Below are 17,245 nucleotides of genomic sequence, written 5' to 3' on the forward strand. Positions count from 1 at the left end.
TCCCCTCTCATCACGCACCCCAAAACAATGGTCTCTTGCCTCTTAGGCAGGTCCAGACTTTTTTCCGGACTCCCTCCTGGCAAGCTGTGGTGCACTAGCCCCTTTCAGGTTGTGTTCACACAGCCAACCCCAGTCCTCTCCCTGGGATCTGACCTCCGAAGCCCGAACCTCAGCTCCCAGCCCTGACCTGCCCCGGCGGGTGAGCAGACAAGCCTCTCAGGCTGGTGAGTGCTGGTAGGCAGCGATCCTCTGTGAGGGAATCTCTCCACTTTGCCCTCTGCCCCCCTGTTGCTGCGCTCTCCTCTGTGGCTCTGAAGCTTCCCCCTCCTGCCCAACCCCCATCTCCACCAGTGAAGGGGCTTCCTAGTGTGTGGAAACTTTTCCTCCTTCACAGCTCCCTCCCACTGGTGCAGGTCCCATCCCTATTCTTTTGTCTCTGTTTTTCCTTTTTCTTTTGCCCTACCCAGGTACGTGGGGAGTTTCTTGCCTTTTGGGAAGCCTGAGGTCTTCTGCCAACATTCCGTAGGTGTTCTGTAGGAGTTGTTCCACATGTAGATGTATTTTTGATGTATTTGTGGGGAGGAAGTTGATCTCCATGTCTTACTCCTCCGCCATCTTGAAGGTCCTCCCTCCCATATCCCTTTTGATCACATCCCAGTGGCAAGGATGGAGCTACACAAAGCTGTGAGGTTGCTGGGAAATCTAGACCCTAACTGGGCATCTAGTCACTTAACTACTAGTCAGCAGTTGTATTTTTAAGTAGGGGAGCAGTAATATTGGATTTAGCAATCTCCAGCACACAGTCGTTCTCACCTTCAGGAAACATTTATTGAGTAGCTGCTGCAGGAGAAAGCTTAGATTTTGGAAATGGGAGACATGTAATATGTGCGAGTGTGTTTCAGTAGTTGTGGCGGCAACATGTGAGAGGATATTAGGAGCCAAGATGCTGTGAGTCCCACCTAAGAGGGGGCTGAGGGTGAGTTAGGAAGGACTTCCCAGAGGTGATGCTTTAGCAGAGGTATTCTTTGGCTTCCTCTTTATCTCAGCCTCTCCATATGGTGACACCAACCAGAATAAGCTGCAGTCAGTGTCTTAGTTTGGGTTCTCCCAAGAGCAGAGGTGTGTTAGTCTGCTAGGGCCACCATCATAGAGCACTGCAGACTGAGAAGCTTAAACAGCAGAAATCTATTGTGTCACAGATCTAGGGGCTGGAAGTCTGAGATCATGGTGTTGGCAGGGTTGGTTCCTCCTGAGGGAAGGCTCTGTTCCAGACCTCTCTCCTGGGCTTGTAGATACCTGTCTTCATGTTCACATGGCATTCTCCCTCTATGTGTATGTCTGTGTCAAACTTTCCCCTTCATCTGCAATGATCCTATTTCCAAATAAGGTCACATGGTGAGGTACTGAGGGTTAGGATGTCAGCGTATGAATATGGGGGGCATAACTCATTCCACAACAGGAGGCTTGAAGAAAATCTGAAGCAGAGAAGCTGAGAATCTCCCACAGCCTGAGCTTGAGATGGGAGCAGACAACAGGCGTAGAGCCATCCACAGCTGTGCTGAAAGCCAGGAGGGCCAGGGCGATCTCCTAACATCCCATTAGGAAGGCAGTTTCTTCAAAGATGCTTTTTTCTCAAACCACTTCCCTGACCTGGACTGAACTTTCTCTAATGTGCTAGCCCTCCAGGAGAATTGGAAAAACTGACAGGGTCAATGTGGGTCTCTGTAACACTGCCAGGTACATAGTTTAGCCAGCAGGTTGGTGACTGAAAACACTTTGCATGGGATTAAAAGCCTTCAAGGTATTTCAAACAGTAACTACCTGCTGTGACAGCCAGTAGGGACAATATGTTATTAGAAGCACCATCTTGCAGGTGAGTGAACAACTAAAGTCTTCCAATACCCAATTAGCAACAGCTAAAACAAATTTTTTTTAAGTGTACAGAGATTGAAAATCTGTGCTTAATAGGACCTCTTAGATATTAACTGTAGTGGATGAACTAAATTCATTCACCATATATGTTTTGAGAACCTACTGTGTGCCGGGCACTATTCTAGGTGCACATTGGTGAAGAAACAACAAAATCTTGTCCTCTTGAAGCTTACCTTATAATGCCACTTGTTACCCTCCTGCACTAAATTATGGATATCACTTAAATGATAATATTAAATACCCCATCAAAATCAATATTTCAGACAAGAAAAAGGTTATAGTCAAAAAATTATTCTATGATTCAATTCAAAAAAATTATAATGGTATTTCAGTGGTAGAACTATGAGTGGTATTGTGATTCTTTACTACTTTCCTGTGTTTTTCACATTTTCTTTAATGGACATGTATCCCTTTTATATTGAAAAAAAAATTAAAGGATAAGGGTGAAATCCAAGAGGCTCCTTGTCTAGCCCAGAAAAGCTAGATAAGTTTTACAAAAAGTACTCCTAACAGAATACTATATATATATATGTATGTATATACATACATACATGTATATATGTGTGTGTGTCATTTCAACATGTAATCACGTAAGAAAAAAAAAAGTACTCCCAGCAGGGCTAAACTGTGGAGGTGGACAACCTTGAGTTCCAGTCTCAGCACTGCTCTCTTATTAGCTGTGTGACCTCAGATAGGTCACATTTCTTTCCTAATTTTATTAGTATCATAATCTAGAAAAATAATGCCAACCTTGACCTCCCAGAGCTGTTGAGATAAAAGTCTATATAAGCAAATCTGAAACACCGTTCTGCACATGGTAGGTACTCAATGTTTGCTACATTGAATTGGGAAAGACCCACTAAGATCAAGCCCAGAGCTCTCATGCACTGCTCGCGGGAATGTAAAACATTACTACCACTTTGGAAAATAGTCTGGCAGTTTCCTAAAAAGTTAAGCATACACCTTACATATATTCCCACCCTCCCACTCTTAGAGATTTACCCAGGAAGAGTGAAAACTTATGTCCAGACAAAGACTTGTGCATAAGTGATCATAGCAGCCTTATTTGTAATAGCCCCAAACTGGAAATAACCTAAATGTCCATGAACAGGTCAATGGATAAACAATCTATGCTATAACCATCCAATGGAATACTACTTGGCAATGAAAAGGAATGAACTATTAATACATGCTTCAATATGGATAACTCAAAAACAATTATGCTAAGTGCAAGAAATGCATAAAATAGTATACACTGTATGATTCTATTTATAAAAAGTTAGAGAAAATACCAACTAACCTATAATGACAGATGACAATTCATTTGCTTCTTTGGGATGGGGTAGGGCACAAGAAAGGGAAAGATGGAAGGATTACAGAGTGTCAGTTAAAAACTTTTGGGGTAATGGATTCATTCCTATTTTGACTTACGTGATGGTTTCATGGATGTACCAAAGATAATGAAATAAAAACACTTTAAATATGTATAATTTATTATATGTCAATTTCCCCTCAATAAAAAAATGTTAAAAAATAAAAAGATCAATCCCAGCACTGCCTTCCCAAGAGGAAGGAAGATCTACCACCTTTCTTTTTTTTTTTTTTTCCCAGTGCTCAAGGTTTTTATTGGGGGACTGGTTACATGGGCACCCTCTACCTAGTACAAACCAAAACTGTAGAATCCCAGAAGGAAAGCAAGTATTCAGCATAAACCAAATTGTACAAATAATCAAGGCTCAGAGTCCCTCTTATCAGTTAGAGTGTAGGCATCCTTCGTCTAGAACATACCAAAATTCCATGTTCCTAGACAGAAGCTGAGAGCCCATCTTGCAAGCTGGCATTTCTGATGGCAGCTATAGGCCTCCTAAGTATGTTAACTTTTTTCCGCCCGCTTAACTAATGAGTTCTACCACCTTTCTTAATCAGTCTTAGACTCTCATAGGGGAACAGTGAGTTAGGTGACCAGTTGACTGTGAGAATCCACACACGTATTTCCCCATGAGCTGTGAGAGTGGATTCACAGCAGGGGAAAAGGTTTAAATTTCTCGGTGCAGCCAGTCTGAAGTTATTAAATTTTTAAACAATGGTATGGATTTCTGTCCAGAACCACAAGACAAAACTGTAAGATAGGGGTCGGGGGAGCTACATTTTTTGCCTGTCTAGAGCTGATGTAACAAGCACGAACATAAATATAAAATGCCTCATCAAAAAATGAACACCCTAATATTCAGGAGGCTATTTTATCTGGGTGACAAATTTCAGATGATAAAGAGAGCTGCAAATATAAACCGCGCTGGTTGATGTGTTTTATTTTTAAGATAAAGCAATGATATTGATGTCACAGTTAAATGTAAAATAGTCAAAGGAGAATCTCTTTGTTTTTTTTTACAGAAAAGACTAAATGGTTTTGCCAGGATTAACAATGACAAATAATAAATCCCAGGAAGCAGCAAATGAAGTTCAGGACCAAAGCAAAGGACTAGATTAAATAGAGGACTACTGTAACACCCAGAATCAGAAAGAGAGAATTTGTGCTGAGGGACTAAAGGATATGATTTTGTTTCAGTCTTGGCTGCCACCAGAGGATGGACCCCAGAAGCCCTAAGATAGAAGCAAGAATTCTAGGTTGTTTTGCTAAATATTGTTGGGCATTTGAAAACATAGAGATATTATTCATTAGTGGGATACTTTGGCATTATTTAAAAATCACATCACTTCAGATTTTTTTTTTTTTTTTACTTTTAGAATGACTCTGAAAAAAATTAACAAGTTTTCTCTGTATCATGTTATTAAAAGACACTGGTTTTCTAGGTCATTTTAGAGTTGAGAAAGAATGATTGCTCAAACCTCAAATTCATGCAGTAAGCTTTGTTACTTCCAGCCTGGCCAGAGTGGTATATGAGAAGCTAGAATCATAGATCCAAGAGTGAAAGGGACCTTGAAGAATATCCAAGGACATTATGGGTGCCGGGGATGGCTCACTAGTCACAAAAACAAGGCTGTTTAGCCAAGCTCTATGACTCCAGTGTTTAAACGCTAAGCCATCACACAATATTAAAAATTAGGGCAGGTTTTCAGAAAGGACTACGAGGCTATGGGAGAATATAAAACTTAAGAGCGAGGAGATTGGAGAATAAGGCAACGGCTCTACCTTTCACAGATTTGACCTGCATACATAAACCCCAAGAGAATGGAGAATAACATTTATTGAGCACCTGCGGTTACCTTGGCACATAGCAGAAGCCTAGATAATTAAGTTAGCATGTGCTCCCACAGAACATATGCTGTTGTAGGGAAAAAACACACAAGCAACTCTAACCCAAGGTCTCAGAGGGCAGCACGTCAATGCTATAAGAAAATTACAAAGGGCTCTCTCTGGTGAGTGTGCCATTTCCCTCACCCGAGAGGGACGGCTAGCCTCTTGACACCCTTTCTCTGGTTCTGTCGTCTTCTTTTGCTAGGTATCCAGATTAGTTCCTTTACTCAAGCTGACCTCACTTCAGGACACGTTCAGTATATCCACTCCAGTGAGACCGAGAAGCATTCGGATGCCTTCAGTTTTACGCTCTCCGATGGAGTCAACGAGGTGGGTGAGGAACTTGCTTCCCTCCTTGATGGGTATTGATGCAGTGCCATCATCTTTGATTGGAGGGTGCTGAGCCACCGGTGCCGTGAGAGCTTCATTCCCCTCTGCTCTCAGCCCAGGACAGAGGCAAAGAGAACTCTATCTTGCCAGAGAGACTCACTTCTGGGTTCCTAGCTGGTCAGTCATGCCAGGAATGGTGTGAAAGGGAATGCAGAGAGCGCCTACCTTCTCCTCGGGTGGGTGCTGGGGACAGGTGACCCACGTGCACTTTTCTGCCACGTAGGTGACTCAGACTTTCCACATTACTCTTCGCCCTGTGGATGACTCGCTGCCTGTTGTACAGAACTTGGGGATGCGGGTACAGGAAGGTGTGAGGAAGACCATCACAGAGTTTGAGCTCAAGGCGGTAGATGCAGACACAGAGGTAAGAGTCCTCCCCTGGGTTGTCCTGCCGAATGAGAGGCTGATCTAGTGGCATCTATTGCTTTGCGACAGTGCATCCTGAGGGTGGGGTGGGATGGTGAGTGTCGTGCAAGCATCCTTGAAGGATTAAAAACCAGAACATACCGTGGCCTGCTGGAGAAGAGAAACTAAATACATTTGAAATCAAGTTGTTTTTCAACCCTTTCTGAAACCCTAAATACATTTATTCTTTCCTATGATTACGTGCAACAATCATTTTAACATGCTGATTTTTGTTATGTTCCACAGAAAATTAGGTAGATGACATTTCATATAGTGTTTTTATTACTCGCTATTAGTGAACAAGGCATTCCTTCACCTATACACTTTTACCTCCTTTACTGAGACTTCAGTGGGTGACAACTAATTATTGCAAATTGAGCATTCTCAAAGAGCCAGGCTTTACACAGTCAAATAGGGCATGTAGAGACTAAACTCTCCCTCTCCTAATGCTTTCTAATTAAAGTATCTAACATGCTGATATGATTTAGCTTCCATTAAGAGTACCACGCACTTATTAATTAGTTCTATGTATGCCCTTCCCCGTGCCAGCATGCATTCATTTATTTATTCATTCTTTCAGCAAATATTTATTACCTGCTAAGTTCCAAGGTCTGCTCTAGATGCTAAAGACAACGCTGTGAATAAAACAGATCAAAGTTCCAGCCTTAGGGAGTTTACAACCTTTGGTGAGGGGGACAGACCATAAAGAATGAAAGAACGTAGAATATCATGTCAGATATGATAAGTGCTAGGAATAAAAATAAAGAGACAAAAGCAATAGTGATTGATGGGTGTGCTGTTTCAAGCAGAGTGGTCAGGGAACGTTTCTCTGAGACAGGAAGAGAAAGAGCAGGCTATGCAGTTTCCTGGGAGAAGCCCTTTCCAGGCAGAGGAATCAGGAGGGCAAAGGCCCTGTAGTCAAGTGTGCTTGGAACATTTGAGTTGCGACACAGCAGCCAAGAGTCTGGACCCCAGTGAGCAAACAGGACAGAAGGATGAGGCCAGAGAAGCACCGTGGGACCAGGTCACAGAGGGCCTTCTCGGCCCAGGTCAGGCCTCTGTATTTTATTCCAAGTTGGTGGGAAATCACTGGAGAGTCCTGAGCAGGGTTTTCTACCTCTTTATTTTTCCTTCTGCATGTCACCCTGGAAGCAGCCGTTGGAAATGGGAAATTTGCTTCTGTTCTGATGCATATGAGATTCTATATATAAGAGTTTTGTTAAAGTGTATGTGGGTTGGGGGGAGGGTGAATGGAAAGGAAATGAGTAATTTTAAAAGGTCTAGTTCTTAATCATCCGAAAGGTTAAAAATTCAGGTTTTCCCCTATAACCCTTAATGGGCAAATTTAAACGTCATCTTAAAACGGAAGGCACCAGAATATAAGTTCGATTATAGAAACCAATATAATTTCTCTCCTTAGCTTGATTTTTGGTATCTATAAAGAAAATGCAATCTTTGTTTTATAAATGTCTTTAGGTTTGGCTGCCCTTGACCGCCTGTGGCCATCACTCACACCTCTGGCTTCTGTTACAGAATTCCCTTCTCTTGCCTTTTGCCTCCCTGACAGGCTGAGTCTGTCACATTCATGATCGTGCAGCCCCCACGTCACGGCACCATTGAGCGAACCACCAACGGGCAGCCCTTCCAGCACACCTCCACCTTCACCATGGAGGACATCTATCAGAACCGGGTCCGCTACAGCCACGACGGCAGCAACTCCCTCAAAGACTGGTTCACCTTCACCGTTGCTGACGGGACGAATCCCTTCTTTATTATTGAGGAAGGAGGAAAAGAGGTGAGGGGCGAAGACCATGGAGAGGGAGGCACAGCAAAGCATGCCAGAGGCTGTCTGGAGGCAGAACATGGCCTTTTTAGACCAAGGATAACATTGTTTGAGTTTTGGTTCTGTCACATACTAATTGGGCCTTGGGCAAATTACTTACCTTCTCTAAGCCTCAGCTTTTCATCTGTAAAATGGGCACAGGAATGATCACCAGCTTCAATTAGCCTAAGGATCAACGGAGGTAATCCACATAAAGGGCTTAACACTGTTGGCAAAGAGTGAGTGCCCAAGTAAATGATAGTTATTGTTATTATCACCGCTATTATTTCTCCTCTTCCTTTTCACTCACCCTTTATTCCCTTCATTTTTCTTTCATCTGTTTTTCAATAATATCACATGGTTCCAGATTGTCTCCTGAGCCAGCCAGAGTTTCTCTATCTCATGAAGAATTACAGTCAAGAGTACGGCTTTTGCATCCAAAAGACACTGATTTAAATTCTACCTCTGACACTTACTAATTGAGTGTCTCTGTAAGTCATTTAACCTTTCTAAGCCTCAGCTTCCCTGTCTGTAAAATGGGGATGATATCTACCCTCCTGATACACATAGAGCATGTAGCCCAGTACCTTACACAGGAAACATAGGAAATATCTGATAAACTGTGGCTGTAATCATCATCATTGTTACCATTCTAGGACCAGCTTGTGAAACAGGTGAAGATGATTTTCTTTTGAGGTCATGAAGCTGTTAAGCTTTTCTTCCTTAGGAGAATTGCTTCCTTCTAACATTCAGATGTTCAGGAAACTAAGAGCCCCCTCCCACTACCTTCCCCACCATTTTAACTCATTTTTAGAAGATTTCTTGCAGTATCATAACCCTCCCCTGGGAATAACTGCAACTCTGGAGAAAGGTGGACTCATGGATACCCCTGCATCTCACACAGCTATCTGACTCAGCAGAAGCAGTTTTAGCGAGCATGTTATCACACCCTGCTGTTTATTTCCAGGATAACCAAGGGGTCAACTTCTTAGGCCTGCAGAGTTTTTTTTCCCTACTTTGATGATGAATGATTCTTTTCCTGACAGATCCTCTGGCATGCTTTAGAAACAAACAGCCCGTGAGAAGATCATTCTCAGTTGGCCAAGGTGTCGGTGGGATGGCTCCTGGGATTTCCCTGCCATTTCAGCACCTGCACTGCCTCTCCACCTGGCAGGTCATCACGTTCATTTTCCCTCTCCCAAACCATAACTGCTCCCCAGTTAGTTTGATTTTCAGAAGAGAAAAAAGATTTAGGAATTAATCAGCAAGAGGGTCACCTCTATGATAAACATAAAAGGTCACAGCAGATCTCCAGAGGGACCGTGTCATTTTGAAAATGGAAATTATCTAGAAGGAGGGTTGTAGAAGATTGAAACACCTGCATCTTGCTGTCCTGTATGTCAGCTTGCTGTATCTGCTCAGAAACAGGGAGGTGCTGGGTCAGACTCCCCATGTGTGTTTGAATGTATATGTGTGTATCTGTGTGAGAATGAAGTTATAAACCGAAATTTCTTTGTATTATTCCCACAAACACTTTTATTCTTGATTTCTTCTGCCCCCTTTCCCCATGTAGACAGCTCTCTCTCAAAAAAAAGGAAAGAAAAACAAAAGGAAATCTCTTCCCATGAAACATCTTTTCACATCTGACAGAATCCTACCTGGAGACTTTGACATTAACATTTTGATTATGAAAATCATGAGAAGTCCGACCAAAACAAAATGGCCGGGCAATTTCTAGCGAGCACGCCGTCAGAATTAACTTAGCAGCCGCCAAAGCTGATGAGCAGGTGACGTCATTACGTTAGCGTCGGGCGCAGGAGTATTTAAGTGAACCTGAGCCGGCGCAGACTCGGAAGACTCCGGCTAACCGAAGAATGGCGGGTACGGGCTTGGAGGCCGGAGGGGTTGTGGTGGACGCGCTGTCGTATTTTGACCGAGGTTATGAAGCGCCTGGTGTGCGGGAAGCGGCTGCGGCATTGGTGGAGGAGGAAACACGCAGATACCGACCTACCAAGAAGTACCTGAGCCACCTGAGAGCCCCGGATTATTCCACTCTTGAAACCAACATAATGAGAAATGAATTTGAAAGATTGGCTGCTCGACAACCAATGGAATTGCTCAGTATGAAACGATATGAACTTCCAGCCCCTTCCTCGGGTCAGAAAAATGACATTACTGCGTGGCAAGAATGCATAAACAATTCTATGGCCCAGTTAGAGCATCAAGCGGTTCGAATTGAGAATCTGGAACTAATGTCACAGCATGGATGCAGTGCCTGGAAAGTGTATAATGAAAATCTAGTTCATATGATTGAACATGCACAGAAAGAGCTCCAGAAGTTAAGGAAACATATTCAAGACTTAAACTGGCAGCGAAAGAACATGCAACTCGCAGCTGGATCTAAATTAAGAGAAATGGAGTCAACTTGGGTATCCCTGGTCAGTAAGAATTATGAGATTGAAAGGACTATTGTACAATTAGAAAATGAACTCTTTCAAATGAAGCAGCAACATGGAGAGGCAAACAAAGAAAACATACGGCAAGACTTCTGAAAAAGACTAATCTGGTGGGTAGAAAGGAAGGCATGCTGGGCTTTCACAGACGATCAGACATCTGAACTGTGAAAAACAACAGCATCTTATGGAAATCATCAGTGGTTAAATGTTTAGAAAGCATAGAATGTGCACTGTTATACTCTGTTTGTACATTTCAGCAAAATAAAAAATTTCAACATGGTGGAAGAAAAATCATGAAAATTTTAACAAGTTATTGAAAGGGAAATATTTTGTTTATTGTTTCACCTCAGGGCAGTATTAAACTCAACTAAAGAAAGCATAAGTGTGTGAAAACCAACTTTCATAGCAGGTGAAATTCCAGCAAGAGTTCTTATATTGTTTCTACTTTATCCATCAACATTCTCCCTGAAGCCTCATGCCAAGTGGTGATAAGCGATGGAAACTTGCTCAGTTGCCCATTTTGAAGTGTCAACAGATTTCAGGGGTCCCAGCCTTTGTAGGTCCTAGACCTGACGTATTTCAGATATGTGTGAATGATAAGTTTCCTTTGTTGCTTTCACCACAGATCATGACAGCAGCACCTCAGCAGTTCTGGGTAGACATCCTCCCAGTAGATGATAGCACCCCTAGAATTGTTACCAACCTGGGGCTCCAGTGGCTGGAGTACATGGATGGCAAGGTAAGGCCTTTCCACCTGCCGCAGACACGTTAACTGACTTGGGCTCGATCCTATTCATGACAATATGAACAGAACTCTTGTTCAACTTATGTTTATCCCTCCCTAAGTGAGCTGATTTGTTAAGATTGCTGAGCTCCATGAGTTTGGTTCGAATTGTATTACAGTTTAAGATATTCTTAGAAAATGACCCCAAAATATAGTAGCTCAAACAAGATAGAAGTCTTTTTTCTCACATAAAGTACAGAATTGGGGAGGCTAAGGCTTCACATGACCATTCAGAGACGCATGTTCCTTCTATCTTATTCTTCTGCCATCACTGGGTTGTTGCTACTGAGAGCATAGCCAAACCTCTTCAGCTATTCATCAGTATTCCAGCCCATGGGAAGAGGAAAACAGAAAAGTAGAGGGCAAGGAACTTCATTTTAAGCAAGTGGTGCAGAAATTAAACACATCATTGCACTCATATTCTTTTGACAAGAAATTGGCCCTATGGCCCTATCTGTTGCATGGGAGTGTCTAGCTGGGTGGCTAGGTGCTCAGTTAAAAGTTTGTTAACTAGAAGAAGGGAAGGGTGGATTTTGAGAAACATCTGGAATATGCCACAGATGAGAAGGAAGTGAGTTTTTTTGTAGGTAAGTATCCTCAGAGGAATTCTAGAAATTTAAATTTTTTTCTCCTTTTCCTAACTCTCAGTTTGGTCATTTTAAGACATGTCATAATTCTCACCTGGTAACCTGTCAAGCATTAAATGCCCATCCCCACCCAAACACACACAGTTCTTCAGTTCAGATTGGAAAGACTTTTGTGTGTGGTATTCCCTCTAGGACGTGGATTTTCTCATCTCCATGTTGCTGATTTGTTGGTTGTATATGTAGCAGTGAGGCTATAGCTTTCCACTGAACTCATTGAGAATTTTTAAATATATGAAACAAAATTAGTACAGATTCCGCTTATGTCCTGTTTGATATTTTTCTCAATACTCAGAACCATCCTGTTCTCTTCTTGGCACTCTCCAACGGGTCTCCTACCTTCAGCTCTTACCCTACTGCCGTGACTCTTATCAAATTTACCAATGACCGAAGTCACCAATTTCACCAAATCCAAAGGTCACTCACATGCCCTTATTTTACTAGGTCTAGTAACACTTAATACTGTTGACCACCCCTTTTTTTCCTCTCAAACCTTTCCTCTTACTAAATATTTGTTGGGTGAATAAATGAGTGAATCAAAATTTAGCCAGTATATTTGGGCAATATTGGGATATCATATATTTATCTTACTCAATTTCAAGCATTGTAATCAACTTCTATAAGGTATAAAGTGGCCATCTTCCCTGTATTGTATCATTCTTTCAAAGTTCCAACTTTCTTTCAAGGCCACACTCAAATCCCACCACCTCAAAGCCCCTTTTCCATAGTCCAGATGGATTTCCGTAATCGCTCCTCCCCAAAAGTGGGTAGCACTCTTTTCGTATATCCCATTACAGCTCTTGCCACAGTTACCTTGCTCATAAGCCTTTCTTTCCCAATAAAGTGTGAACATCAAGGGCAGAGGCTGGGATGGTTTCTATCCTCATAACCTCTTCAATCCCGACAAAGTTTACCAGGCAATAAATGCACTTAGTAAATCATTGTTGAGCTGAATTAAATCTGAGTCAGAGGGTCTTGTTCCTGCTTTATTCCCATCTCAGAAATTAAATGTAATGGGTTTCTGTTCCAGGCAACCAACCTGATCACCAAGAAGGAACTGCTGACCATGGACCCAGACACAGAAGACCTGCAGCTTGTCTACGAGATAACCACAGGCCCTGAGCATGGCCACATGGAGAATAAGCTGCAGCCTGGAAGAGCTGCTGCTACTTTCACACAGGGTGGGCACTCTTAGAGCTGAGAGGTGGGAGAGGTCTCTTCTGACACCACTCTCCTTACTTCCCTGATCTTTCCCACAACTACTGCCAGCTACTTACCCCCAAGTAACCTATTTACAAACAAATAGATCTTTCAGTGTCTAACCATCCAACTTTCGAATTTTACTTCTCCTGATTTTTTTTCCCTGTTTCTCTGAATTAATGGCAAAAAAAAAAAAAAGGAAGAAAGAAAAAGTTTATCTTTACCAGGCTTCCTCAGCTCCCAAATTGCTTTAGGTTTGGCCAAGTTTTCTGGAAAGGATCACGTGATACTCCTGGGTTTTCTTTCAAAACAGAAATAACCACCAGACTTTATGAAAGATCTGTGACCCTTTGTGGTTTACTTTTTTTTTTTTTTCTATTTTGCGGTACGCAGGCCTCTCACTCTTGTGGCCTCTCCCGTTGCGGAGCACAGTCTCCGGACACGCGGGCTCAGCGGCCATGGCTCACGGGCCCAGCCGCTCCGCGGCATGTGGGATCTTCCCGGACCGGGGCACGAACCCACGTCCCCTGCATCGGCAGGCGGACTCTCAACCACTGCGCCACCAGGGAAGCCCTGTGGTTTACTTTTTATCTCTAAGCATTATAGATTTTTTTTTTTAAGTCTTCAGCAAAGAAAAAAAATATCAACATGGGTAGATTGTTCAACAGAAATAGTTTCCTGTTTGGAATCACATCAAGCAGACCATTTTAGTTGCTTATAAGCTTTTTACAGTCTTCTAGACTTCTTTTTTTTTTTTTTTTTTTTTTTCGGTACGCGGGCCTCTCACTGTTGTGGCCTCTCCCGTTGCGGAGCACAGGTTCCGGACGCGCAGGCCCAGCGGCCATGGCTCACGGGCCCAGGCGCTCCGCGGCATGTGGGATCTTCCCAGACCAGGGCACGAACCCATGTCCCCTGCATCGGCAGGCGGACTCCCAACCACTGCGCCACCAGGGAAGCCCTTCTAGACTTCTTTTGAGGATGCATCTGATTGGGATCAGTCGTTGTACAACTGCATCTTACAATTTATGTGCCATATTTCCTTTTTCTCCCTGTCCTCAATCTTTTGTTCTCTCCTAGCCACATTTTATCTGTGCCTTGTGTGTGGGCTGTTTTAATCCAACCCCAGCTTTTCTTGGTAGCACATACCTTCCAAAGAACGTTTATTTTGAAAGAAGCAGGGGTGGGTATGAGCATATATGCACAGCAGACGAGCTCAAAGACTTCTCTGTTGGCTCTAAGATTTGCATTTCACATTCCATAGACATTTATTAAAGTGCTTTTTTGCCAAAACCCTGGGATTCTCATTTTACAACAGCATAAGGGTACTTCTATACATAAAGATGGGTCTTTTGTTATACAGGATCTTATTTTAAAATCTGGCAGAAACATTTATTTTTAACACTACTTACTATCCCTTTTTGTTCTTGGGACAATAAGTTTTGTCTATAACCCATTAGAAGAATAAAACTGGGTGTATCAGTAGGAATGTGTGAGGCTGTCTTTACATCCCCGGGTTAATTCAGTGTCTTTTTTCTCACAGAGGACGTGAACCTGGGGTTGATTCGTTATGTGTTGCATGAGGAGAAGATCCATGAGATGATGGATAGTTTTCAGTTTCTGGTGAGAGACAGTAAACCCAATGTGGTCAGCGACAATATCTTCCATATCCAGTGGTCCCTCATCAGCTTTAAACATAACAGGTACAAGCGTGATTGGTGTTCATTCTTGAGAAATGAATCAGGAAAGCAGAGGAAGTAAGGATGAAACACCCTGTGGGTCAGCTCTAATCATCCAATGATGATGGTGGGGTGATAACAAGAATAAAAATCATAGTTACACCAAATATTTCTTGAATACTGTATGTACAAGGCACTGTAACAGGTACTTGACATATGTCATCTTGTTTAATACTTGCAGTTATGAGATGAGTACTATTGTTGCCTCCACAAGAACAAAGCAACAGAGACAGAAATAGGTTAAGTAACTTATCTGAAATCACGTAACTAATAAGCAGTAAAACCAGGATTTAAGTCCAGTGACCTTAAGCCTTGTGCTTTACTTCTTCTCCTGAAAGTATTTGTCCTCTGTCTTCAAGTTTAAAAGATAATCCAGCAGAACTGATAGGGAAAACAATAAGCATTCAGAAAAATAATCACTGGCCCACAGTAACAAAGTCTTTGCCTTCTGTCTACATTCTCCCTGTTCTCAAGCTCCCATTCTCCCCCTAGCTCTTTTGGTGTTCACAGAATCGTATATCTTTAGGGAAGGATTCATAGCTTAATATAGACAGCTCTTCAAGATGATTTTGTAGTCTGCTGGGGAGTTAAGAGGCAAACAGAGAGTCAGTCACCAATTGGTAAAGCATGGTGCTGATTTTATAGATTAGATTATAACAAGGATTATAATTTTTGTGGGGGAAATAATTCTTTAAATCTACATTTGAGACTCACTATTCTAAGAAACCAACCTCATGATAATTTAAATGAAAATTGGGACTTGGGAGGAAAACATGCAAACTTGATTTTAAGCACCCCAGATGTAGGCTATTCTACTATTACACACACTTGGAGAATTAGTGGAAAATTAGAATCAATATATATATATACACATACACATACATATATATATATATATATATATATACACACATACATGTATATATGTGTGTGTGTGTATATATATATATATCTATCTAAAACACTTTGCTGTTATTTACCTCTTACTTGTAACTCCTTCAAAATTAAATGCACCAAGTAAAACTGATGATGTTTTCTGGACAACCCTCTAATGTTTAATGGACTAGACAAAACGAAGGGTCCCCAAGCTGGCAATGAAGACTAACCTCTCAGAGGCACTTTGCCTGCAAGCCTCACAGCAATAAAACCCAAGCCAAAGTCCAATAGCCATACTCAGTGATGAAAAACAAAGCCCAGCTCAGGCCTCACTTGCTTGTGGCTTTTTTCAATAATTATAATAATAAGTTATTTCTCACAGTCCTAGAGGCTAAGAAGTCCAAGATTGGGATGCCAGCAGATTCAATGTCCAGTGAGGGCCTGCTTCATGATGCATAGAGAGTTGAGTTCTTGCTGTAACCTCACATGGCAGAAGGAAGATGGAGCTCTCTTTTATAAGGGCACTAATCCCATTCATGAGGGCTCCACCCTAATGACATAATCACCCTCCAAAGGCCCCATCTCTAATATTGTCACAGATGGGGTTAGGGTTTCAACATATGAATTTGGAGGGGGACACTTTCAGCCTATAGCACCTTGTCACTCCCCCATTGTCATAAAGCTCCATTTGCCTAGACACTTTTCTCACCTTGGCCCAGTTCTCATTTTCTTACCTCTGGCACTGCCCTGGCTCCTTTAAACACTTCCTGGAGATCTGGCCCAGTCACTCCCCACCTGAACCAAGTCATTAATTGGCTTCCAAGCAGCTTTCTTCCGCAGGAACTCACTGACCTATTCTAATCACTCTACCACACTTGGGAGAAATTATTTCTTTGTGTTCTGAAATATGGAGTGCATAGCTCTTATGTGCTGACCATCTTTCAACGCTCTCTGAAAACGGGGCAGATATCATTCTGCATCCACAGCTTCCTTGGTCGCCTGATTCTGTGACTGTCCCGGGTGAACGCATTCCCTCAACTTACAACCTGACTTCTTAAAGGAATCAAACTGCCTCTTCTCGGAACTCTCTGACACCAGTAACCAACCAGAAGAGACAGGCATTAAGCATGTAGATCCTTCACAGCCCTTTCAGAATTTCAGAGATTGCCTTTTTGTGTGCTTCCAGCTACAATGTCAGTGAGAAAGCGGGGTCAGTCAGCATCACGGTGCAGAGGACTGGGAACCTAAACCAGTACGCCATTGTCCTGTGTCACACAGAGCAAGGCACCGCCAGCTCCAGCTCCAGGGTCAGCTCCCAGCCTGGACAGCAGGACTACGTGGAGTATGCCGGCCAGGTAGGTGGGTGTGGGGGGCCTCTGACTCCTGAATTGCCAGTGGGCTGCAGCCAGGGCTGAGACGTGGCTGTCGGCAACTGTGGCACGTCCCCACTTCTTTACACCAGCTCTCTGCCCATCAGCACCCTTCCTCAAGTCACTGTTCTATGTTGCCTTCCCACAGTGCTTTCTTCTTCACAGTCTGTCTAATCTCCACTGCAGTTTTAACTGCTGTCCAGCTTCTCAGTCTTTACATTTTGCTTCACGATCAAGAAAAGTCTCCAAGGCACCATGTTGTACACTCAGCCTTTGGTATCCTAACCCTTCCTCTCTACCGCCCTTTACCTGAAGGGTAGGGAGACTAGTTGGGGAGTTCTTGGAACAGGATCCATGAGAGATGATGGGAGCCT

The 17,245-nt window shown here is 42.8% G+C and overlaps 1 protein-coding gene and 1 pseudogene across 8 annotated transcripts in view; both read left to right on the plus strand.

Annotated features, from left to right (window-relative positions):
* FRAS1 (Fraser extracellular matrix complex subunit 1) overlaps positions 1-17,245 on the plus strand; it is a 465,636-nt gene that overhangs the window by 390,916 nt on the left and 57,475 nt on the right. For 7 of the 8 annotated variants that reach the window (XM_033857167.2, XM_033857161.2, XM_073805374.1 and 4 more), the window contains 7 exons: positions 5,394-5,518; positions 5,802-5,942; positions 7,551-7,778; positions 10,887-11,000; positions 12,720-12,870; positions 14,430-14,589; positions 16,688-16,856. In XM_033857167.2, coding sequence (XP_033713058.1) covers positions 5,394-5,518; positions 5,802-5,942; positions 7,551-7,778; positions 10,887-11,000; positions 12,720-12,870; positions 14,430-14,589; positions 16,688-16,856 — 1,088 coding nt within the window. Of the gene's footprint in view, positions 1-5,393; positions 5,519-5,801; positions 5,943-7,550; positions 7,779-9,378; positions 9,544-10,886; positions 11,001-12,719; positions 12,871-14,429; positions 14,590-16,687; positions 16,857-17,245 lie in introns of those variants that run through there. The other variant, XM_033857168.2, reaches the window with a different exon arrangement.
* LOC101338254 (pre-mRNA-splicing factor SPF27 pseudogene) lies at positions 9,680-10,411 on the plus strand (annotated as a pseudogene).

The sequence above is a fragment of the Tursiops truncatus genome, chromosome 5 (genome assembly GCF_011762595.2).
Source record: "Tursiops truncatus isolate mTurTru1 chromosome 5, mTurTru1.mat.Y, whole genome shotgun sequence".
In the NCBI taxonomy this organism is placed as follows: domain Eukaryota; kingdom Metazoa; phylum Chordata; class Mammalia; order Artiodactyla; family Delphinidae; genus Tursiops; species Tursiops truncatus.